Raw genomic sequence first — 26,186 nt, forward strand, 5'->3', positions numbered from 1 at the left:
TTCTATCCACCTTATAGTCCATTCATCCAATCCATACTGCTTTAACTTGCTGGCAAGAATATTGTGGGAGACCCTATCAAAAGACTTGCTAAAGTCAAGATATATCACATCCACCGCTTTCCCCAAATCCACAGAGCCAGTTATCTCATCACAGAATGCAATCAGGTTGGTCAGGCATGACTTGCCCTTGGTGAATCCATGTTGACTGTTCCTGATCACCTTCCTCTCCTCCAAGTGCTTCAAAATGGATTCCTTGAGGACATGCTCCATGATTTTGCCAGGGACTGACGTGAGGCTGACCGGTCTGTAGTTCCCCAGATTCTCTTTCTTCCCTTTTTTAAATATGGGCACTATATTTGCCTTTTTCCAATTGTCCGGAACCTCCCCTGATCACCACAAATTTTCAAAGATAATAGCCAGTGGCTCTGCAATTACATCAGCCAACTCCCTCAGCACCCTTGGATGCACTAGATCTGGACCCATCAACTTGTGCACGTCCAGCTTTTCTAAATAGTCCTTAACCTGTTCTTTCTCCACTGAGGGCTGCTCACCTCCTCCCCATACTGTTTTGCCCAGTGCAGCAGTCTGGGAGCTGACCTTGTCTGTGAAGACCGAGGCAAAAAAAGCATTGAGTACTTCAGCTTTTTCCACATCCTCTGTCACTAGGCTGCCTCCCCCATTCATTAAGGGTCCCACACTTTCCCTGACCTTTGTCTTGTTGCTAACATACCTGTAGAAACCCTTCTTGTTACCCTTCACATCCCTTGCTAGCTGCAACTCCAATCGTGCCTTCCTGATTACACTCAAGCAATATTTTTATACTCCTCCCTAGCCATCTGTCCAAATTTTCACTTCTTGTAAACTTCCTTTTTGAGTTTAAGCTCACCGAAGATTTCACTGTTAAGCCAAGCTGGTCGCCTGCCATATTTGCTATTCTTTCTGCACATCGGGATGGTTTGTTCCTGTGCCCTCAATCAGGCTTCTTTAAAATACATCAAGGTTGACATTTTCATGACTGTTTGGTATGGCTCATTACATAAATGCAGTTGGTGTTTCTTTGGCCATACAAAACAGTTTTTACAGAATATCCAAGTGACACTACAAGTATACCAAGCCGTACTTTACATTATGTTAAATATTATAAGTATTTTTACTTCACCCTTTCTTTAGAGTCCTGGTGACTGGTATGGATTAAACAACTACACTTAATCTGATTTGGAATGAGAAGAGAAGAAATAAGCGGACCCATTATCTGGAAGTACATGAAATTCTGAAGATTAAAACCTTTTTACAGACAGATTATATGTACATTAAAAAAATCAATAAATCCCAATAGCTGTATGAAAGCTTTTTATTCAATACAGTTTTTTGACACCCAACGCTACTCAATTATTTAAGAGACAGAAACTGACAACTGTATTCCTTAAAAGACCTTCCCCTCTCCAATGCTTTAAAAGCAATTAAAACAGTAAAGAATGCCCCCACCTTTCCTATCTTACATAAAAAGAGAATGCTGTCTGCTGCTATCAAATGTGCACAGTAGATAAAGCCAGTCTGGTCAGGGTACTGTACAGTTCTTCTGGAAGTGCAAAGGGTAGTCAAGATGCTAAAAGCTCTTGCAGCACATTGTGTTTTAAACATTACTACAACCATCCTCTTTCCTATGAGCCGGGAGAGGGAGAGGGCACACTGGCTAACCACACTTTGTATTAATTATTCTACACACACACAAAAAAGAAATCTGAACATCCTGCCAGCATACTATACATCAACCTTGTATGAAAAGGTGCCAAGATGACTTACAAAAATATTATCAGCATGAAAAGTGCTGTCGCACAAGTTTTAATTAACAAGGTTCATATGCTCCCCCATTTATTTTAACAGAGACAGTTGTTTAAGGTGCTTTTAGATTTTGCATTGCAGAACTGGTGCACTGAAATGGCCACGTGATAAGATTTATTAACAATTCCTAACTTAAGTCTTCAATATTGGTCCATAATGCAGCATGTTTCGACGCCTAGTTTCTAAAACGGGGCATCTGTGGAGCAGGGGCTCCCTCTACTGGGGCAGAGGATGATACAGTCATTAGCTGCCCACCATGCATTCTCTCATTCACACGTAGCTCACATCCATCCTGAAGCATACGTATAGCTATCCGTGCAATGTTCTTAGAGTCATCAAGTCCGCTATGAGGACGCCCATCATAGTTCATTCCCAGCTTTTCAAGCATGATTGTTAGCTTGGTCTGGTTTCTGGGAACCTGACAAAGAAAATGAACCATGTTAAAGAAATCAGACAAAAAATATCTCAGCATGAAACACTCTACGTTATCCTATATAAGTTCTCATACTGCAGTGGGTCTACGACTACCTAGCACTGCTGTGCCACTTTTGGTTCATAACTCAAAGCACTCTGCACACAATCAAACCTCAGAACATCTCTGTGACCTAGCAAAGGAGTATCCACCTTTTACAGATGAGGACAAAGACACACAGCGAAGAGTATTGTCTAGATTATGGAAAGTTTTGCAAAAGTTTCCCACCACTGTCAACTCTAGTTCAGTTTTGCCAGTGGTGGCAACAGTAGGAGACATGGGTAGACAGACTGCCACCAGTATTCCAAGCACTGTATTATCTGACACTGCTCAGTGCAGCAGGTAACTGACATGGAGCAGATTCTCAAAAATGCCCAAGGGAGTTAGAAGCATCATGAGGGAAGATTTTCAAAACACTGGAGACTCATCTACACTTGGGTGATCAGTAATGCTGGTGACCAGTGTTAGCAATGGTGAGAAATTTTTGCAAAGATTTCCCTAGTGTAGTCAAAGCTTAAGTGACTTGTCCAAGGCACAGGGCACACCAGCAACAGAGCCCAGAAGACCAGTGTCATCAGAGTCCTGATTCTGAGTCCTTCACTTGTCTAATTACTAGAAGACACTGTTGCAGTGCAAATACATAATATTCTTAATTTTCTTTAAAACGTGAAATTTGGTCTTTAAAAAAAATCCTGCAAAGTACAGGGCACTGGAAGGTAGATGCCCTTCCACTTAGCACCAGCATTATCAGTGTTCTGTGTATTTGCCAAAACCTGGCAACAAGCAACTCTGATAGTGACAGTTACATAGATAAGTTCCTCAAAGGGATAAAAAAAATCATACATGCAAGTTGTGGGATATTTCCCATTCACAATGATGTAGTACTATGCCAGTTCAATAAAAAGGTAAGATACGAGATCCAACTGTCTCCCTGAAAATTAGAGTAAGTTACTCATTACACTTTTAACATAACATTAATTATAACATCTTTACTATCTTCTACTATTTTAGATATGTTCAAGAGGAGTTTGGAAGAGATTATAAAAAAGTTTGAAATGATCACAACACTGCAGCCTCTTTGGATAAGAAATTGTGTGGAAATGATAAATTAATTCCAAAATTGATTTACAGTGGCTTTTACGTAATCTAGTAGTTTCACTGCCGTGTCGGAATCAGATGGTAAGCCAGGCCCCATTCTGGTTTGAACAGCCTAACCAGGCTGCTAAACTCAGAGTTCATTAGATCCCCAAAGGATCAAGTATAGCAGCTTAAGCTCCATCAGGATAAAAAGCAGCAGCATGGTCTAGCAGTAAATGAGATAAATATTCCTGATTTTAATCCTAGCTCCGCGTGATCTGTTGCAACTTTAGGCAAGTTTGCAATCTCTCTTTCCTCTCCATGCCCCCTGTGATACTGTGTCTCAGAAAATGGGGATAATGCTGCTTAGCTACTATAATTCACATAGGAATTGTGAGATTAGCTCTTTGTAGTGTATGGTTTTTGAAGACATAAAGCAGTAATTGCTACAGTAATACTAAACATGATCACATCTGGGTGAACTAGTTCCAGTGTGGTAGAGCTACATAGCTCCAGGAGCACCAGTACTGTACAAAAGATTGCTTCAAGTTGCAACAGTGAAAACATGAGCCACGATTTTCAAAGATAGGACACTAAAGTTAAAGTCTTATATCTTTATTTAAGCACCTAAGCAGTGGTCTCATGTTCAAGAATTCAACAGAGGCTGTGGGTGCTCAAAATTAGCATTTTGTTAAGGCCCTGTGACCTAAATAAATGCTACTGAAATTATACAAACTGGAAGGTCTTACAGCCTGACCCTGGACAGTACAAAAATAATTTTCATAAATATGTGTGCAAGACTTCACTTATTCCAACTTTAGACTGATTTTTCCCCAGAGAATCTGCAATCAATTCAAACCTTGTAGAAGTTTCCATAGGATTTGCGAATGTTGATCCACTTTTTGGCAAAAGATGGATATTTGATACGGCTGATACGGCACTGGATATTCAGAAATTTACTCATATCCCAAGACCTTGGGGGGAAAAAGCAGGAGAGAGAGAAAAAGTAAAGACAAAACTTTAACAGCAAATCTTAAATGGGAGCAAAAGAGACAATTATATGAAACATTTTCAACATAGCAAACTTGTAGCACAAGTTTTCTTTGTCTTTTCTTTGGGACAATGGACAGGAGGGAAAAGATAGTGCATGAGAAAAATTTTATCACTCGTAATAAATAACATCAGCAAAAGAGAGGGACTTGTTGGCTACTGTCTCCAGTCAACTCCAGACATTAAAGCAAGCACTCTTATTTTTAGGACATTATCCTCACTCATGAAGGATGTAGACATGGCCCCAGGCATTTCCAACTCTGCATTCTGAAGCCAGTCACCCTTCCAATCTCATGCACATCCATCCCAAAAAGTGTGTTTTCTACCTACACAGCTGACTGGTAAGGAATCCTATTGTATCTTCTCCCCTTGAGTGAAAGTCACTTCAGGAACACATTTGAAGCTTACCCTATGAAGGTTACTTTCCTGAATTAAGTAATGAAACCGATTTGATGACAGGTGACCATTCAAGATCCCAAAATATTTTTTTAAATCAATAGGGCCAGTTCCCCAACTAAGTTCTAAATCTGTCAGATTTGTGGATGAAAAGTAAATATTCTGTTGTAGGAGCCTCCTCAGCACACACTACATTTAAAGTTAGTGAAAAACTTCCATTATGTTTCCATTCCTGTTCTTGGTTTGGAGATAAAAATAATGTTAAGTTACTGAAAAGAAGTCAACTACTGAGCAAGACACTGGCACCTACTAAAATCTTAGACCCAAAATAAGCTCAGCCCTCTCTGTGACATCCTTGCACATTCTTCCAGGATAACACAGGGGGGTCTAGAAGGGGAAGGGGCTGCTACTGGGACAATTTACTTGGAAAGAAAGATTGTGTCCCACTGAAAATTAGCATTTTTAAATATATTTTAAGGCTACCTTTATACCCAGAACAGGAAAAAGACACTGGCAGAGAAAATCATTTTGCTGACCCCATGATAAAGGGTTCTTTACTCTTTTCTCTAAATTACATACTTTCATAGAATACATTTGTTTATCTTCTTCCGGGACAATGATACAGTGATCACAACATAAGATATACCCTTGCCTTGTTAACCCAGCCTAACAGAAAACGTTTACCAGATAAGAACATGCTCGTTTCGGACACTGTGATGGTGTGTCCACCCCACGTAGGACTGAAAGGGGTTAAGATGGCCAGACAGGCCAATTAACTCCACTGGCTGCACCTGGAGGAGGAGTCAAGGAGCAGGGAACTAATTGGAAGCAAGCTCAGCTGGACAGGAACACCTGGGGCCTATATAAAGCCAGGTAGCTGGCAGCAGAAGGAAGCTGCAGGGAAGTAGGCTGCAGTCACTCCCTGAGAGGAGGGAGTTGGGAATTTGGCAAATCCCAAGAGGGGGAAAGCCAGGAAGGTATGCATGTGAAGACTCAGGAGAATAACAGCAAGGAATAGGAGTGCAGACTTGGCTGCTAACCGGATATAGCCCAGGTTCCCCTACCAGCCACTGGGGATGCGGCAAATACCAGGCAGAGGACAGTGGACTGTCTGGGACAATTTGGTCCAGGAAAGACTTTGTTACACTCCTCCCTGGAAGAGGAAACCACATAGTGAGATGGCCAGAAGGCTGAGTCACATGGCCAGAAGGCTGAGATTCCTGGAGTGAGAGAGCCATAGGATAAGAGGAGGACATGAGACCCCCCTGCCGGAGGAAGGTGCAATGCCTGGCCAGAGCTAATCCCGAGGATGGCCAGGAGGAGGCGCCTCCAGCAGAGAGTGAACCCCATGACAGATACCATTCACCTCACTAAGGTGTGCACTATGAAGCCTGATTGGGATAATGTTAAGTTTAACATTTAAAATTGCCTGTCCTGCTTATATCTCATTTAAAAAAAAAAAAAAAAAAAGGGATTGCAAAGTTAGTTAACAGAATGTTAAAATTTCACAGTTAAAAAGAGACACACAATTGACTGGATGTAGTGCCCTGGCCTGCACTATGCGGGTCAGACAAGATGATCATAATTGTTCCTTCTGGTCTTAAAATATGTGACTCCATGAGATGCAGAAGTGAAGATTCCAAGACCAATGTTATGTTGTCTACATTGCACATCTATCTAGAAACTTATATAGTCCTCATCACCATTGTATCTGAGCACCTCAAAATTATTAATGTATTTTATTCTCACAAAATCCTTGTGAAATAAGGAACTATCATTGCTAGGAAGCTGAGGCACAGGGTAGACTGACTAGCATAAGAACATTCCGTGCAGAGCCAGGAACTGAATGCTCGTCTCCTGAGTCCAACTCCAGTGTTCTATTCATTAGGCCACTGTTCCTAACATGTAGTATACAGCATTTTCTATTCCTGTTTTCTTGTTAAATATTAGCACATATTACAGGTAATGGTACTGTAAAGCATAAGATGTATTATGTAACCAACATTAACATTGCTTCTAGAACATCAACTTTCATATTTTCATGACTTTTAATCTAACTACACAACCTCAATACTGCACGTTATATTTTGCATTCATATTTGTTAATTTTATTAAGGATTTGAAAAGTGTATAAAGCTTTCATTTTGGGCTCACATAAGCCAGGAGAATGCTGGAAAATAATTGGTGCCACCTAGTGGATTCAAGCTTTAGTTCCCACTCAATTTCATTTTCAGAACTATAGCCCAAATGAAAAAGTACTCTAGTGTGCTCTTAGGGCCAATGTTATATTCTAATTTTGGCAATACCGGTTACAAAAAGTAGATTAATCTAAGAATTGCTTTGCAGTTTTAAAATGCATTTGAAAGGTTACTATATAAACTTTGCACCCTGCTTTCCGAGACATACCCATCAGTCAATATGGTATAGCTATACTTGGTTCCCAGCTCTCTCTGTCTCATCCACTCTACAACATTTTGTAGAACCTGAGGAAATGCATCAGCTTTGTCTACGTGGTCCTGAGAATACATAAAAACAGAAGTCAGGTATGTTTTCTAAAAGAAAATGTGTAGTGTAAGACATTACAGTTAAACAGGAACTAACACTACATACTTCCAACAAACTAAAAACATTTAAACAAAAGAGGGGCTCACAAAACCCCTCTGAGGTGGCTACGCATTATCCCAGTTTCAGAGACAAAGAGAGCTTAAGGGCCTGATTTTCATAGGTGGTAAGTACTCACAGATCCAATTACTACCACCTATGGGAGGGTGGGGATGAAAATCAGACCTTAGAGCCCAGATTTTTAAAGATACTGAGGGATTGCTGCACTCACTGTTAAAATGCCTAGTTGATTTAGCAGCCTAAGTTATTTAGACACTTAGGAACCTATATCCCATTGACAGTCAATTTAGGCTCCTAAATCAGTTAGGCATTGCAACACTGAAAACAACACTGCAATACTTCTAAAAATCTGGACTTAAGTGACTTGCAGTAAGTCAAGAAGTTAGCCAGTGACAGAACTTAAACTAAAACCCAGAAGTCTGGGTCTCCTAGTCCACAACCACTACCACTCATCTTGCAACCATTTAAGATTCTTTGGGCTGGCAGGAAACTGGCAGCTATAGAGGATCCACGTCCAGCCATTAGAGAGGAATTATCACTAATGCACAATCTTTATTGTTGGAAGTAAAAACAGATACCAGAAAACTCCCTTCTCTCAAAAACCAAAACACAGCTATGAGCGCAGCAAGTTTTGATGTTCATCAATGTACACACTCATGAGGTCTGAACACAGAAATCAGAAACAATACCTCAGTCTATACAGCAAAAACAGATTGAGCATCTACACTGAGAACAGTCCATAGTAGTTTTAAGCTGGTTTGTAAAGTGGAGAAACTTGGCTCATTACATCATTCCTGAACTAATCCAAACTAGTCAAAATATGATGAGTTCTTGGCTTTAACATGGCTGTATAGTCACAGCACCAGCGCTGAGAGAGAGCACTCCCAGCGCTGTGAAAAAAAAACCAACCCACCCCCATGAGGGGTATAGCTACCAGTGCTGGTGCACTGTCTACACTGCCACTTTACAGCGGTGAAACTTGCATCGCTCGGGGGTGTTTTTTCACACCCCTGAGCGAGAAAGTTTCACCGCTGTAAGGTGGCAGTGTAGACAAGGCCTAAGAAATTAAGTGGTGAGACAGAGAAGGGAGGGGAAAAAATCAGGAAAGTACCGGTAAGCCCTAAAATCAATCACTGAAACTTAAGTCTAAAAACCTTGACAAAATGTAACCTTTCCATTCATACCTGTATCTGGACTCATAGATATTGAAGATGTTACCTGAGTGATTCCTGTCAGATTGATGCAGAAGTTTGAAAGCTGGGGATTAATCTCTGGTTTCACATACTGTTGAAAGGTATCCTCCTACAAGAGGAGATAAAAAAGTCAAATGTTTTACAGTGACATGGAGAAACATACAATCACAAGTCAGATTTCATAGGATTTTAGCCTTGTGCCTGAAAAGAATGGTTAACTAGCAAACAGCCAGATAATATTCATATTTGAGCCCTCTTTATTAGCCATTGTCCATCATTTGAAGTTTACCAAATAAATGGGACTGCAATAATGCAATTAATAAATGACTACAAAATTTTTGTGATATACTGTTCCAAGGTAAAAACCATTTATCAAAAATAAAATCCACATAAATATATTTTCTTCCATGCGTCATCTTTGATAGATGACTAGGAGTTGCTTGTTTTCCTTCATCAACTGAATTTACAGGGAAGCCATGGGCTGCACTCTGATGTGATATGATTTGATTGTTGGATGACCTCTGTTCCTAAAGCTTCCTGATATATCTATCAGCTGAGGTGCATATATATGCTGGGTTTCAGCATGCTGCTAACCGCATGATCCTTTCTCTTTTGCACACCATCAAATGGAAAGCCCAAAAGTTAATCTTTGGTTACAACTAACTTCTGTAGGGCCATATGAAGTAGACCACCTTACCAACCCTAGCCAGTTTTGCTGGTGTAGTTATACCAGTTAGCTGTACCAAAATACTCTTTAGTGTGGATACAATTCTCTCAGTATAAGAAAGCTCATACCAGTATAACTGAATATATATTTCAGAGTAACAGCCGTGTTAGTCTGTATTCACAAAAAGAAAAGGAGTACTTGTGGCACCTTAGAGACTAACCAATTTATTTGAGCATAAGCTTTCGTGAGCTACAGCTCACTTCATCGGATGCTCACGAAAGCTTATGCTCAAATAAATTGGTTAGTCTCTAAGATGCCACAAGTACTCCTGAATATATATTAGAGTTTTACTGGTAGCTATGTTGTAAAAATAAATAAATAAATAAATAAAATAAATAAATAAAATCATACCTGTAACAACATAGCTATAGCAGCTAAGGTTTTAAATGTAGTCCAGGCCTTAGAGATTATGCACTGGGGTCCCAACAGGGTAACAAACATTTGCCTTCACTGCAGAGTGAACCTGGGCTCTTATTCAGGTGTTACTCCTTATCCAGAGTCCATCCACACACAAAGACCTCTGACCCAAAATTAATGGTGCTTTCAACCTGAACTGGTTGGTTCATCCTGGGGTACATGCTAAAGATGGAGTGAGGATTTCATTTGGGTTTGTAACCCACCCACTTTGCAGTGAGAATGCAGGCTAAACCATTAAAATGTTGTTAATACTCCAGTGCCTTCCCCAAATTCCACTTGTGTGCCCAAAAGGAAAGAAGTTCTCCCACAATTCACTGGGAAAGAATCAGAGCAGCTCAACTTACTACAGCATAAAGAAAAATGGGACCCCAGTTAGTGCAGCACTAATGAAGGTATAGTGGCTTTGCAGTGTTTGAATGAAGGTGTGGCTTTGCAGTGTTGCTGCTTATACTCAGGCTAAGCTAACCTGGGTGCTGATTATCTGAGTTAACTCTGCAGTGAAGACATAACACTACTGATTAATCTCTGACCAGCGCTATAAGAAAGTCAAACTGGAGAAAACTCCATGTTTAGGAACATGCTGCCTATCTTGGAGTTGGTGTAATGAACTGAGCTCAGGGCCGGAAGCCAAGAACTCCTGGCTCCTAAACCTAGCTCTGATTGGCAGTGAGGCCTTCAGCAAGTCCCTTAATCTGTTTTAAGTATCCCTATTTTATAGATGAGGAACTATTAACTAAACTGCATACAATCCTATCAGGTAGCTAAGTGATCACCACTCTGAGGATCTAGACCACCATATATATACACCACCAGGTATTATTCTAGTTTTGTCTCTCTGAAGATAGAGAAGATCTTAAGGGACGTTGTCAACATGGGAAGATTTTGAGGACTCTACTCTAAATGACTGTTGGTTGAACTGGACAGAGGTATACCCAAAGATACAGCAACATCTACTTAAGTCACATTTCTGCCTACAATTTTCAGCATACAATTAAGACCTCGTCCATTTTAGAAAATGTGCAGTGGTGAAACTAGATTGATATTAAATTGACTTAATTACAAATAGTACAAGTTTTCTAATATAGACTAGCTCCAAGATTACCATAACTGGGTGAAGAAAAAAAAAATTAAGGGGAAAAAAAGAAAAAAAAATTATTTTATGCATTTGAGAGCACTGTTTCTCCTGTTTCCGTGGACTTTGGAGAAAAACAGACATTTTAAAAATGTGAAACCAAACAAGGGCAGAAGAACCAAGTAGTGAATTTATTACCCAGATATAAAAATGCAAAGTATAATTGTTTAAGGAACATGGTCAACTTCAAATCTGGTCTTTTTTAAAAAAAAATAAAAAATAAAAAATGCAGAAGCAAATATCATTCCTGACGCTCTCTCTTTTAAATAAAGAAAAACTGGCTGTATTTCATGTTAGCTGTGTCCCTTTAAACTCCAAGTTCTGTAACTATTTAAAAACTGATCAGTTCCTACTCTTTGAAGCAATGAGCACACGAGGCAAAGCAAGTAGGTCACTTACTATTTCTAGGGTACGAGTATTTAATAAAACAATAGGAAATTCAATTATTTCATGTGTAAATTCAGGCTGATTGTCCTCTTCACAGGTTGCTTCAAAGTCAATAACACAGATGTAATCATAGTAACTGTCTCCATTAGTGGGCTCCTGCATCAGCTTCTGCTTCTTATAGTAGTTCTTCAACCTCTTTTTCAGTACATCTTTCACTCCCCTGTAAAGGAATGAGACAAGGTATTAGAACTCACATTCCAATCCAATTTTGTTCATATTAACTGCTTCATCACTCCAGAAATGAAGCCAAATCTACTTCTTCTGCTTATTCAAAACAGAGTCATAAATGATGCACAAAGTCACTATGCAATCTAGTTTTATCTTCAAAACAGCTATATGATCCTAAAGTAGAATGATTTACTTTTCAGTATTTTGAAAAACCTTAATGCTGTGATCCTGTACCCTTGAAGTCAGTGGCAATTTGGATAATAACAGGTTTCAGAGCAGCAGCCTTGTTAGTCTGTATCCACAAAAAGAACAGGAGGACTCGTGGCACCTGAGAGACTAACCAATTTATTTGAGCATAAGCTTTCATGGGCTACAGCCCACTTCAACGGATGCATAGAATGGAACATATAGTAAGAAGATATATATATACATACAGATAACTTGGAAGTTACCATACAAACTGTAAGAGGCTAATTAGTTAAGATGCGCTATTATCAGCAGGAGAAAAAAAACTTTTGTAGTGATAATCAAGATGGCCCATTTAGACAGTTGACAAGAAGGCGTGAGGATACTTAACATGGGGAAATAGATTCAATACGTGTAATGACCCAGCCACTCCCAGTCTCTATTCAAACCCAAGTTAGTGGTATCTAGTTTGCATATTAATTCAAGCTCAGCAGTTTCTCCTTGGAGTCTGTTTTTGAAGCTTTTCTGTTGCTGATAATAGCTTATCTTAACTCTCACAGTTTGTATGGTAACTTCCAACTTATCTGTATGTGTGTGTATATATATATATATCTATCTATATCTTCTTACTATATGTTCCATTCTATGCATCCGATGAAGTGGGCTGTAGCCCACGAAAGCTTATGCTCTAATAAATTTGTTAGTCTCTAAGGTGCCAAAAGTACTCCTGTTCTTTTTAATTTGGATAATGTTTATAATGGCAGAAGGTTAAAAACTAGAGAGAGCTTTTATTTTCTAATAAAATTATTTTTAAAACCATTGTACGGGGAGTTGCTAGCTGAGAACTGCCATGTTACAAATCAAGAGGTCAACAGCCCTGTAGGCAACGCATATGTGGTCTTGCTGTTGCACCACAAACACTGTGGCTGCTATGTGTCCGAGCAGTTGCAGACCTGTATAGGCCAGTGTTTGGGGGCTGACTCTGACCTCTGAGATATGGTTTATCAGTGTTGTGAATCTGTGCTGTGGTAGGGATGCTTTGGCCTCTATGGTGTTGAGATGTGCCCCAATGAAGTCCAGCTGCTGAACAGGGATTAGGGTAGATTTTCTTTTATTTTTCTGTAGCCCTAGATCCCTGAATAGGGTGATCGTTGTCTGGACTGTGTCCAGTGCTTCTTGCCAAGTTGGGCCTTTGAGAAGCCAATGGTCCAGGTATGGGAAGAGCAATATCCCTTGTTTGCGTAGATATGCTGCTACTACCAGTACGGTTTTGAAGAAAAGCCTTGGTGCAGCGGCTAGGCTGAATGGTAGTGCTCTGTACTGGACGTGTTCTTGTCCTACTGTGAACCGCAGGTATTCTCTGTGAGCGGGGTGTATTCTCTGTGAGCTGGCTGTATTTTAAAGAATCCTTATTGAGGTTACAGGGACAAACCATCCCGATGTGTAGAAAGAATAGTAAATATGGCAGGCGACCGGCTTGGCTTAACAGTGACATCCTTGCTGATCTTAAATACAAAAAAGAAGCTGACAAGAAGTGGAAGATTGGACAAATGACCAGGGATGAGTATAAAAATATTGCTCGGGCATGCAGGAGTGAAATCAGGAAGGCCAAATCACACCTGGAGTTGCAGCTAGCAAGAGATGTTAAGAGTAACAAGAAGGGTTTCTTCAGGTATGCTAGCAACAAGAAGAAAGTCAAGGAAAGTGTGGGCCCCTTACTGAATGAGGGAGGCAACCTAGTGACAGAGGATGTGGAAAAAGCTAATGTACTCAATGCTTTTTTTGCCTCTGTCTTCACGAACAAGGTCAGCTCCCAGACTACTGCACTGGGCAGCACAGCGTGGGGAGAAGGTGACCAGCCCTCTGTGGAGAAAGAAGTGGTTCGGGACTATTTAGAAAAGCTGGACGAGCACAAGTCCATGGGGCCGGATGTGTTGCATCCGAGAGTGCTAAAGGAGTTGGCGGATGTGATTGCAGAGCCATTGGCCATTATCTCTGAAAACTCATGGCGATCCGGGGAAGTCCCGGACAACTAGAAAAAGGCTAATGTAGTGCCCATCTTTAAAAAAGGGAAGAAGGAGGATCCTGGGAACTACAGGCCAGTCAGCCTCACCTCAGTCCCTGGAAAAATCATGGAGCAGGTCCTCAAGGAATCAATTCTGAAGCACTTAGAGGAGAGGAAAGTGATCAGGAACAGTCAGCATGGATTCACCAAGGGCAAGTCATGCCTGACTAATCTAATTGCCTTCTATGACAAGATAATTGGCTCTGTGGATGAGGGGAAAGCAGTGTTGTTCTTTGACTTTAGCAAAGCTTTTGATACGGTCTCCCACAGTATTCTTGCCAGCAAATGAAAGAAGTATGGGCTGGATGAATGGACTATAAGGTGGATAGAAAGCTGGCTAGATTGTCGGGCTCAACGGGTAGTGATCAATGGCTCCATGTCTAGTTGGCAGCCGGTATCAAGTGGAGTGCCCAAAGGGTCAGTCCTTGGGCTGGTTTTGTTCAATATCTTCATAAATGATCTGGAGGATGGTGTGGATTGCACCCTCAGCAAGTTTGCAGATGACACTAAACTGGGAGGAGAGGTAGATACGCTGGAGGGTAGGGACAGGATACAGAGGGCCCTAGACAAATTGGAGGATTGGGCCAAAAGAAATCTGATGAAGTTCAACAAGGACAAGTGCAGAGTCCTGCACTTCGGACAGAAGAATCCCATGCACCGCTACAGACTAGGGACCGAATGGCTAGGCAGCAGTTCTGCAGAAAAGGACCGAGGGGTTACAGTGGACGAGAAGCTGGATATGAGTCAACAGTGTGCCCTTGTTGACAAGAAGGCCAATGGCATTTTGGGATGTATAAGTAGGGGCATTGCCAGCAGATCGAGGGATGTGATCGTTCCCCTCTATTCGACACTGGTGAGGCCTCATCTGGAGTACTGTGTCCAGTTTTGGGCCCCACACTACAAGAAGGATGTGGAAAAATTGGAAAACGTCCAGCGGAGGGCAACAAAAATGATTAGGGGACTGGAACACATGGCTTACGAGGAGAGGCTGAGGGAACTGGGGATGTTTAGTCTACGGAAGAGAAGAATGAGGGGGGATTTGATAACTGCTTTCAACTTCCTGAAAGCGGGTTCCAAAGAGGATGGCTCTAGACTGTTCTCAGTGGTAGCAGATGACAGAACAAGGAGTAATGGTCTCAAGTTGCAGTGGGGGAGATTTAGGTTGGATATTAGGAAAAACTTTTTCACTAGGAGGGTGGTAAAACCCTGGAATGCGTTACCTAGGGAGGTGGTGGAATCTCCTTCCTTAGAAGTTTTTAAGGTCAGGCTTGACAAAGCCCTGGCTGGGATGATTTAATTGGGGATCGGTCCTGCTTTGAGCAGGGGGTTGGACTAGATGACCTCCTGAGGTCCCTTCCAACCCTGATATTCTATGATTCTATAGTAATATGAAAATAAGCATCTTGGAGGTCGAGGGCTGAAAACCAGTCCCCCTTTTGCAGTGCTGGAAGTATCATACTCAGTATGACTATCTTGAACATTTGAGTTCGTACAAACTTGTTGAGCTTCCTGAGGTCCAGCATAGGTCTCCATCCCCTATTCTTCTTCTGGGTCAAGAAGTAGTGGGAGTAAAACCCCTTCCCCCCATATTGCGAAGGCACACGTTCTATGGCACCTAGTAGTAGAAGATGATCAACTTCTTGTCTTAACAGGTGCTTGTGAGAAGGGTCCCTGAAGATGGACGGGGATGGGGGTAAGGTAGGGGGGTGGGAGGTAAAAGGGATCAGAGAATCATAGAATATCAGGGTTGGAAGGGACCTCAGGAGGTCATCTAGTCCAACCCCCTGCTCAAAGCAGGACCAATCCCCCATTTTTGCCCCAGATCCCTAAAGGGCCCCCTCAAGGATTGAACTCACAACCCTGGGTTTAGCAGGCCGATGCTCAAACCACTGAGCTATCCCATCCCCAAATGGATGGTATAGCCTGACTGTATGATCTCTAACACCCATTGGTCCGTGGTTATTGACGCACAGATATGACAGAATGGGCGAAGGCGATGACCAAAGCATGGGGACAGATTGGGTGAAGGAGGTTGTTCAGACCCTAGACAAAAACTTCAAAATTGTTGTTTGGGTGCAGCCGTTTGAGATGTCAAGGGTTGAGACTGAGGTGGTCTCTGTGACTGCCAACGTTATCATCTTTGGTTCTCATACTGCCTCTGTTGCTGTCGATTGGATGAGGAATCTCTGTTCCTCTGATAAGGCTGGTATCGTCTTCTCTTTGCAGGTGGAGTGTAGATCCCCAAAGTGAGAAGAGTGGCTCCAGAATCTTTCATCAAGTGGAGCACCTTATCCGTCTTGGTTTAAAATAGTTTCTCTCGGTCGAAAAGTAGGTCTTTGGCTTTGGTTTGGAGTTCTTCAGGTATGCCAAAGGATTGTAACCAGGGTGCTTGCTGCATAACCATGGCTGTGGCCATGGTTATAGCTGTCGTATCTGCTACGTCCCAGGATGCTTGGAGGGCTGTTCAAGCAACAAGTTGGCTCTCATTTAGAATAGCCTTAAAACGTGTTTGTTTCTCTTCTGGAAGCTCCTCAGTGAAAGAGCTCATCATATTTATCATAACCATATTTAGCTAATAAAGCAGACTAGTTGGTGACTCTGAATTGTAAAAACAACAAGGAGTCCTTGTGGCATCTTAGAGAAATTTATTTGCTTACTGTATTTTTCACTCCATGCATCTGATGAAGTAGGTTTTAGACCACGAAAGCTTATGCTCAAATAAATTTGTTAGTCTCTAGGGTGCCACAAGGTGACTCCTCATTGTTTTTGCTGATACAGACTAACACGGCTACCGCTCTGAAATCTAAATTGTAGCGTCACCAAGGAGTAAACTTTTTGTCCGAAGAGGTCGATCCTTGTGTGTTCCTTGTCCTGTGGGGTCGATCTAAACCTGTGATCACCAACCAGTCGATCGCACTCGACTGGTAGATCTTAGAGGATCTCCCAGTTGATCGTGATCTCTGGCAGTGTAGTGTGGCTGCTGCTAAGGCAGACTCCCTCCCTACCCCGGCCCCACACTGCTCCCAAAAGTGGCCAGCACCACCCCGCGTCTGGGGTTCTCCCTCCACACGCTGCTCCTGCCTGCAAGCACGGCCCCCGCAGTTCCCATTGGCTGGGAGAGCTGCAGGGGCAGTGCTTGCAGAGAGGGGCAGTGCACGGAGCCACGTCCCCCAGGTGCGCGTTGGCCCCTTCCAGGAGCAGTGTGGGGCCAGGGTAAGCAGGGAGCCTGCCTTGGCCTCGCTGCGCCCACCACCAATCAGGAGCCGCCAGAGGTAAGTGCTGCCTGGCAGAAGGCCGCACCCCAACCTCCATCCTTGAGCCCTCTCCCAGAGCCAGCACCCCAAACCCCCTCCTGCACCCCAAACCCCACCCTGAGCCCCCTCCCAGAGCCAGCATCCGAAACCCCCTCCTGCACCCCAAACTCCCTCCTGAACCCCAAGTCCCAGCCCTGAGCCCCCTCCCAGAGGCAGCACCCCATGCCCCCTTTTGCACCCTGAACCCCCTCCTGCACCCCAAGCCCCACCCCTGCAACCCCTCCCAGAGCCAGCACCCTGCCCCCATCCTGTCCCCCAACCCTCTACCCCAGCCCTCTCCCAGAGCCAGCACCCCATACCCCCTCCTGCACCCCAACACCCTGCCCCAGCCCTGACCCTCCTCCCAGAGCCAGCACCCTGTACCCCCTTCTGCACCCTAACACTGTGCTCCAGCCCGGAGCCCCCTCCTGCACCCAAACTCCCTCCTAGAGCTTGCACCCCTCACCCCCTCCTCCACCCCAGCCCCCTGCCCCAGGCTCAGCCCAGAGCCCCCTCCCACACTGTGAACCCCTCGGCCCCAACCAAGAGCCCGCACCTGCTCCCGAACCCCAACCCCTTGCCCCAGCCTGGTGAAAGTGAGTGAGGGTGGGGTAGAGTGAGCGACCGAGGTGGGGTGGGGGGGAGAGAGGGAGGGTGCGGGGCTTTGGGGAAGGGGCGGGTTAGATCTTGGGTTGCCCTTAGATTCAAAAAGTGATCTTGGGCGTAAAAAGGTTGGAGACCACTGACCTAAACTGTTGTTGTTTTCCGCGTTGATTAGTGGTGTTGACCACAAAGGAATTAGGAGGCCAGTTGGAGAAGAGGAAGTCTACCCCTCTGGCGGGGACGCAGTACAGGGAATCTCAGACTTACAAAACAATTCGTTCCTCAGAATTGCGTTGTAAGTTGAAACGTAAGTCGAAACTGCTTTTCCCATAGGAATCAATGATTTTAAAGGGGGGACTGGTTCCTGAACCAAGGCTTGATGCACTATTTTCACCACAATAACCCAAATAAGTGTACTAAATGAATTATAGATGACTAATCACATATGCTTTGACTTTCCAGAACTTTTTGAAGGGCTCTTGGCTGGGGGCTTCTCTGAAGCCTGGGCTGCAGGTTTCTCTGGAGTCTTCTTGCAGTCTTAAAGTGTCCAAGGAAGTTTGGACAGATGTTCTCCTCTTCTCCTTGTAAATTTCTCTGTAGCAGCTGTACGTGTTGGATATGCCCCTATTCACAGATGCAATGTGTTCAATGTTGGGAGACAGGCTGGGCAGACAGCCAGGGAGGCAGGCAACAAGGCAGGCAGCTGCTCAGAATGCCAGCAACATACTATGCAGAACTGGGCTTGCTTTTTATCGAGTTGCTTGTAAATAACTTTGTAGTCGTATTATAATGAATGGAGCTGGAAGGGGGTCCCTTGCAGTCTCTTGTTTGATTGGCTTCCACGGCCAGGCTAGCTTGTTGCCAGGTAGCCTTGCTGCTTGTTTTTGATTGGCTGAGCCCGGGGACGTGAGCCAATCAGAAAGCTTGAACAGTAAAATCAGTGATTGGCTGAGGCTCAGCATGTGATGTGTGCTGTTCTCCCTGCCCACTGTAGATGAAACAAGTGTCGTAGGTGGTTAGGTGGTCTGTAGTAGATCCCTACCAGGACATCACCCTTGTTTCTTCACCCCTTTTATCCTTACACAGAGACATTCAACAAGTCTTTCTCCTATTTCCATCTTAACCTCAGTCCAAGTATATACATTTTTAATATATAAGGCAACAGCTCCTCCCCTTTTTCCCCTGCCAGTCCTTCCTGAGCAAACTGTACCCTTCTATATCAATATTCCAGTCATGCATATTATCCCACCAGGTCTCTGCGATGCCAACTATGTCATAGTTGTGCTTATTTACGAACATTTTGAGTTCTTCCTGCTTATTCCCCATACTTCTAGCATTAGTATACAGACATCTAAAATACTGATTTGATTTCCCCCCTCCCGCCCCATTCTGTCTTGTCTCTCCTTTATCCCTGCTATAACAGCCCATGCTTCCCCCCAAATTCCAAACCTTCCCCTAGGTTTCCATGTTCTTGACTTACCTGTGGGCTTTGGTCACCTGACCCTTCTAACCAAGTTTAAAGCCCACCTCACTAGGTTAGCCAGTCTTTTTACTTTAGACTCATATGTCCTTTTCTTTATACCAAAGACCTTATTGATTTTGAAAGCTGTATATATTCTTCTGTTTATTGTTCTGTGTACTTCCCTGGTCATCCACACTGAGGGGGTAAGAGAATCCACTGTCACTGACAAATGCCTCTAGTGTATTTCTCAAAATTAAAAAAAAAAAAAAATTGTTTTGTTTCCCGAAACTTCAACTATTCCAATGAAGTGAGCTGTAGCTCACGAAAGCTTATGCTCAGATAAATTGGTTAGTCTCTAAGGTGCCATAAGTACTCCTTTTCTTTTTGCATCAACAGATTGTTCTGACTGTAGAATCTTTGTTGGTGATGCATAAGCCAGAAAAAAAAAAAAAAAGCTTGACTTTTAAATTCCACGTTAGTTTTGCAGAGCTGGCAGTTAGGAAAGAAATAAAAGACTACAGCTGTGCACTAGAAGCCACTGAGACCCAATGATACCACTTTCAGAAAACCACTTTTCAGAGTAGTTACTTCAATACGGATCTTCAGAGTCAAAAATTCTGCAGCGAATTTAAAAGACCCCTGAAATTGAAAGTATATATTGGAAATGCTGACACATCCTGCCGCCAGTTATGTCAGATAATGCATCACTGGTTCCACATAAACAGAGATTTAAAGATAATGTGCAAAAGAAAATAATTAGTCTTGTGCTTTCTTTTTTCTTTTTTTTGATTGTTTACAATGTTTTTCCTCCTCCTTTTTTCTTTTTAAGTTAGGAATTCAGATCTTATCTTAGCCGGAAGACTCTACAGTGTCTGAAGAACTTATCACTTAATTAGAAAAGGAGTACTAGTGGCACCTTAGAGACTAACCAATTTATCTGAGCATAAGCTTTCGTGAGCTACACTCACTTCATCGGATGCATTCAGTGGAAAATACCTTCTTATGCTCAAATAAATTGGTTAGTCTCTAAGGTGCCACTAGTACTCCTTTTCTTTTTGCAAATACAGACTAACACGGCTGCTACTCTGAAACCTGTAATTAAGTGATGAAATCACAAGAGTCAAGAGAGTTAAAGTTCACTATTTCAGAAGGAAAGGGATTTTTTTAGTCAGACTTTAAAATTTGTTTTTTTTCATTAACACCTTTTAACGTGAATGACTAATTACTATTTGGATAATGGAATTCTTTAATTTTTTTTTTTTAAGATTCAGTACCTTCACCCCTTTAATTACAGTGCTAGATCTCACAGTAAATATCACTGAAATCACCTGGAGGTCCTCCAGCAAAATCAGGAAAGACAAACTTTACATTCCATGTATTTCAAAAAGTAGTAAGCAAGCAGAAAACAACCCTTTAAAAAATCCTTTCAACCCTCTGTCATAAAGAAAAAAATTCAATTTAAAAAAATTTCCTTTACAAGTGATCTTTAAAATAGAAAAGCAATACAATTAATAACACCGTCATTAACATTTTTCAGTTTTCCTGCCTTCCAAAATTAAGCATACTTTATGTTTTGTACTTTTCAAGAGCCTCAAAGATCCTCTTTATGGAGCGCAATTTAAAAGATAATATCCAGGCAATATCTGTTGGCAGCAGCAGAAGCAAGTAGGTGCAGTAGCACCATTAGGGAGAGAGAGGTAGGAGAACCAAGCCACAGTTGGTGTTATCCCTCTCAGTACTCCCGAACCCTGAACTGTGTAGGGGAGACCTCCTCACTCCAAGGTCCATGGGCCCTAACCATGTAACACTGGGGAACAAAAACTGTTGAGGGAGAGCCACCCAGCAATACAGCCAACAGGAGCAGAGAAAAGCAGCAGCAGCTGGGACTTTTGGACAGTAATGATTTTTTCAGAGTCTGGTTGCTTTTTTCACTTTTTACTCTAAACTTTCTCTCTCTTCAGCCTCACTCCACCTGTCTTCTGTGTTCCCCTATCACCTGTCCCTTTCACGCTTTGTTTAACTAATTCCCTTCCAGCACAGCCTCATTTAAAACAAACAAACAAAAAAACCAAACACTCCCCCCCACACCATACACACGGCACAGAACCAACAGGATGCCAGCAAAACATCACATTGTTCACTTGATTGTATGTTATATACCCTCCCTGCAACACTTTATCTTCTCTATTTAGATTATAATCTCTTCGTGGCAGGGGCTGTTTCTTAATCTGTGTTTGTTCAATGCCTAGTACAATGGGGCCTTATTATGATTGGGATCCCTAGGTAGTATTACAATATAAATAATAAGTACATTTTAAATTAGTTTACTAAATGCTGAATGTTTTGAAAGATTATTTTAGAATCCTTAAAATTACTACAGTTCTTTTTCTTTGAAAAGATGACAGAAAACATATCTTAAGAACCTTATAATTTACATGATCTTTCTATCTAATTTATGAATAAACATCACTGATTAGGACAGCACTGTTATGGGAACAAGGGTTATTCAGCAAAATGTGCTATACCTGCTGGCTTTACACAACTATGTGTGGGTCTCACCAAGAGTCTCTTTTTTTAAAAAATACTGTCTGATAATAGAGGCTACATTTACCACTTAGATACTATGGAGATGGGATTATAGAAAATCTTAAAATAAATATTTTTAAAATTAATATTCAGATTATAGAAGACTTTCCCTACTTTACTACAGCAATTTTACAAATGGAACCAAGAAAATGCCATGGCAGTCCTTCTCAGAAATGATTAACAGGCTTATAACTAAATCTTACCTGGTTTCAAGTTTGAATTCTGCAAGTTTAGCTCTGAGCTCATCTCTACTCATTCTATTAATGTAACCATTGGTCACAGCAATTTCTTTGTACACTGGGTCACTGTAATCACTTGAACTGGAAGTGCAATGTTGTCCATTATTTTCTTCGCCATCAAGTCTACAACGCTGCTTGCCCTAGAAGAAAAAGTCTGCAATTAGTTTAAAAAAGCTAAAATGGAAGTTAAGTAATTACAACTGTCACATACCTCCATCACCAAAACTCAATGTAGCCTCATGCAATTTTCCTCACAGATAGTATGTATTGGTTTATATAGCTAAAAATACATCAATATGCCAACTACTGTATCAGTTTTGAAAGGCCATCCTGTCTCCTTTCCATCATATATCTTTGCAATACACAGATGGTAGAAAAAAGAAGAGACTGGGATTTAAAATTGTTTTTTGGTATGACATAGGGATGTAAAATATTAAATGTTAAAAGGTAAGCATTAGACTTACCATTAACCCACCCTAACCGTTAACCCCCGGACCGACTGGAACAGCCCCAGCCCCAGCCGGGCGAGTGGGCCAAAGCAGTCCCAGGCCCTCTCCCTTGAATCGATTAACCAGTTCAACAATATAATTTTAATCCTTTAAACAGTTAACTTTTTTAACGATATTTACATCCCTAGTATGACATACCAATGGGGAAAGAAAGTGGGAGCAGACATCTGTCACACTTAAGCATAATGAAAGTGCCACTCCTCCTAGAAACGTGAGCTGTCAAAGGCTTAGCTGGATAAGGGAAAATATAAGAGTTTCTATACTAGTTTTGACCAAGATTTGCTGGCAAATGTGTAATAGTGTATAAAGTCAATATGACAACTAAGTTTTATAGTCATTCTGTTCAGGAAAGGAGCTGCAAAATCAAATTTAATTCTACCACAACTCACTTTAAATCATTGTATCTAGGTGGTCATCTATACTAAAGGCTATTTCACCCCAGAAACTATTCTGCATTTTTGTACACATGATGCATTGTAACCTTTTCTGAAGTTTTCTCTGATTGTCAAGTTTGAAAGAATCTACAAGCTGCCATCACTCCTCATTTCTACAGATGGTTCTCCCAGCTCAAGCACATGGACAGAGTAATATTTAAGCTTGCCATCCTATTTTCTATGCCATTCTAGAGAGGATATCAGTCATCAGAGCTGTCAGACAGGCCAGCATCTTGCACTGGCACTTAATTCATGTTACTAAGTGTTTTGATTCCCCCTGCAGGTGAAGTGTACACCCTTGGTGCATTAGCTCAGATCACATTTCTCTTTGAGGCTTTGCAGAGTTTTGATGTGAAGGATGCGTCCTTCCATATTATAATCCACCCAGCTCATCAGAAATACATCACATTCTGCAAGAGACTAACACCAACAGCAATGGATCCTGCCATTTGAACTCACCGCACCCCAAAAGTGTTCATGAAGTTTCTGGCAGCAGTGTCAGCCCACTCCAGAAGACCTGATATTTATGTGTGGATATCCATATTTCACTGACTGGTTAATCAGAGATTATTTATCCCAAAAGATGAAATATGCTTTCAGGACAGCATCAGGACTTTCCCATCATTGGGCATAAGACAAACTTGAAAAGTTCATTTTCATCACTGCGTAAGCAGTGGAGTTTATGGAGCAGTCCTGGATTACAAATCTTCTAAAGCTATCTCCCAAAGGACAGATTCCAGACCATGCTCAAAATGATCCCTGAGTTTCAGGTAAAACCATGAGACAACTCTCTGATTTTACTTTGGACTGTTAGCATTCATGCACATAACATTACTGCTCTAGTAAAAAATGGCTAAGATCACTGCAAACTTGGCCAAGAACAGTTCATCAGCCCCAGCTCAATTGCATGGATCTCCATACACCCTGCAAGCTGTGCTCTCCTATTGAGAAACACTGTCTAAACCAGAACATGTTTTCAAAGGCATCCACTTCACTCCAACTCCATCATCTCCTGTGGATAAAAGACACTTCAGGAATAGGCTGGGGAATTCACCTAGGTCAGTTCACAACCCAAATCCCTGGGACAGTATGGATAGCACTCGAGAAATACACAATAAAAACATTATAAAAATGACAATCACTGACTGATTTCTTTATGTAAAATATGAAATTGTTTCTAAATAGTTAGGTGACTGCTCTTCAATGAAAGCTAGTGGCTGGGGTTAACAGGGAAGACATTTTAAACAACACAGAACCAAAGTTTGAATACATTTTACAAAAGGTAAATCAATCGTATAGAAATGAAAGCATAAAATGTTTTAGCTGAAAGAATGTGCCAGGCTTAGGGCCTGTTGAAAAAAACAGGGGGGTTGGATAAAAAAAATAAAATATTTACTGCAGAATACTCAGCCCAAAACACATTAGTAACTACTCTATCGGATAAACTGCAGGATTTGGGACCACTGTTTTGGAACATTATCCATATTTTCTTGTTTTTTATTTTATTTTTTTTAAATATACATGCAGGTCTCTGCCTTAGCAAAGACTGTCACTAATCACACAGCACTTATGTAAAGAATTTTTTTTTTTATTTAAATACATTCTCGTCATCAACTTCCTTCAAAAAGCAAGACTAGCCTAATTTAACAAGTATCTGAGGGAATGGACGTTGACCTATATAAAAAGAAAGACTAGTTACAATAATATGTATTTTTAAGAGTTTTGGAAGGGATATAAAACATTGTGCTTCGGACTTAAACTGATCTCTAACTACTAGTGATCAGGAGGTGACTTCCCTGGGAGGCAGATGATCCGACTGAAGCATCTGATGGTGGGACATTGCCAGAAACAGGATATTTCACTATTTAGACCACAGGCCTGATTCAACATGGCAATTCCCAAGTTTCCTAACTGCAGTGACAAGAAACAATGGCTGTAGGCTTAATATTTTGGCGAGCTATTCTATCAGCATGAACTCATGGACAGCTAGTTGTCCTACACCTCTCACCATGGTATCACAGTCCAGGTGCAGACTGTGCCGTCTGAGACACTTTTTCCAGTTCCCCAAGTACACCACTTAATCCAACCACTCTCCAATAGGTCTCTTGGGTTACACCTCCCATATTGCCAACTACGTCACATAGCAGGCCAACCAGACTTGGACCCTGACAAAAGTTCTCCTCCAGGGGCTTGTAGCCAGTAACAATATGCAGTGACACAGGAGCATTTTCTCCAAAACAAAATATGATATATTTTGCTCAAACAGTGCACAGATCTTAGAGAATCTGTTATTTTTAACCTACAGTACCTACAAGGACATTGTATTACTTATGGCTTTCCCCATGAGCCCCTAGGTAGACATGATTTAGCCTCAGTGGCCCCTCCCCACTCTCTCTGGGCACCAAGTTACAGCTTTCCTTGTCAGCTCACGGCCTGCTGACACTCCCTCCCACCCCCATCAACACCTGTTAACAGAGCAGCCCTCCCATCAGACTTAAGGCTGAGGGGTCCCTGTTTACAGCTATAAAGCTGGCTATTGTATATGAGATGTTCTTTGTCTTGGTTACTGTTTTACCCTTCTTATTTTATTTATTTAACAACTCTTTTTGATATAATTTCACATTCATGAAGGGTGATAATCCCAGGTACAATGAAGATCATACGTAATATATGGGCTTCTGCAATACTCACTGCCTGCAAGTCCAATCCCACACACACGTACTTTTTAGTTTGGTAAAATGAAATCAGTGGGATTTTCACATTATCTGGCTCCTACATGTGAGGGTCACAGCCTAGCTAGCAGACTGCCATTGAGCAGCCTATCTGGGGACAGAAGTAGGTTTTCCTTCACACACTGGCTCTCCAAGATCCACACATGACAGATCAACCTGACTTCCTCATCCATGTCTCTATCCAGAGTCCCAATCACTGACATCTCCCCTAAAGGTTGATCTTTTTTTTTAAAAAAGTGTTAAATCCTGTCTTTGCCAGTGTTTAAAAGCCAATAGTTGAAACAGTGATACTCAGACCCCAGTGGTTCAGGAGCCAAATTAGCAATCAGCGTTACCCAAAAGAGCCACAGTAGTGTGAATTCATTGTTTCATTTGCTATTTATATTATATATACTATTCTCACAGCAAAATGACCAAGTATTATTATTTTATCAACTACAATTGGTTAACAAAAAGTAAAAGCATCCTAACTTAGATTGGTTAATAATTAAATCACATTGTTTTAACATCATGTGCGGCAAAGAGCTGCAAGAG

At 41.8% G+C, this 26,186-nt stretch overlaps 1 protein-coding gene across 2 annotated transcripts in view; it reads right to left on the bottom strand.

Annotated features, from left to right (window-relative positions):
• Nucleotides 1-1,372: 1,372 nt before the first annotated feature.
• Nucleotides 1,373-26,186, bottom strand: part of ERI1 (exoribonuclease 1) — a 30,200-nt gene continuing 5,386 nt past the window's right edge. The window contains exons 2-7 of one of the 2 annotated variants that reach the window (XM_074949902.1): nucleotides 21,942-22,117; nucleotides 11,328-11,535; nucleotides 8,678-8,761; nucleotides 7,244-7,353; nucleotides 4,251-4,365; nucleotides 1,373-2,260 (exon numbers count right to left, since the gene is read on the bottom strand). In XM_074949902.1, coding sequence (XP_074806003.1) covers nucleotides 2,018-2,260; nucleotides 4,251-4,365; nucleotides 7,244-7,353; nucleotides 8,678-8,761; nucleotides 11,328-11,535; nucleotides 21,942-22,117 — 936 coding nt within the window. In that variant the 3' untranslated portion in view covers nucleotides 1,373-2,017. The remainder of the gene's footprint in view (nucleotides 2,261-4,250; nucleotides 4,366-7,243; nucleotides 7,354-8,677; nucleotides 8,762-11,327; nucleotides 11,536-21,941; nucleotides 22,118-26,186) is intronic. The other variant, XM_074949903.1, reaches the window with a different exon arrangement.

The sequence above is a fragment of the Natator depressus genome, chromosome 4, assembly GCF_965152275.1.
Source record: "Natator depressus isolate rNatDep1 chromosome 4, rNatDep2.hap1, whole genome shotgun sequence".
In the NCBI taxonomy this organism is placed as follows: Eukaryota; Metazoa; Chordata; order Testudines; family Cheloniidae; genus Natator; species Natator depressus.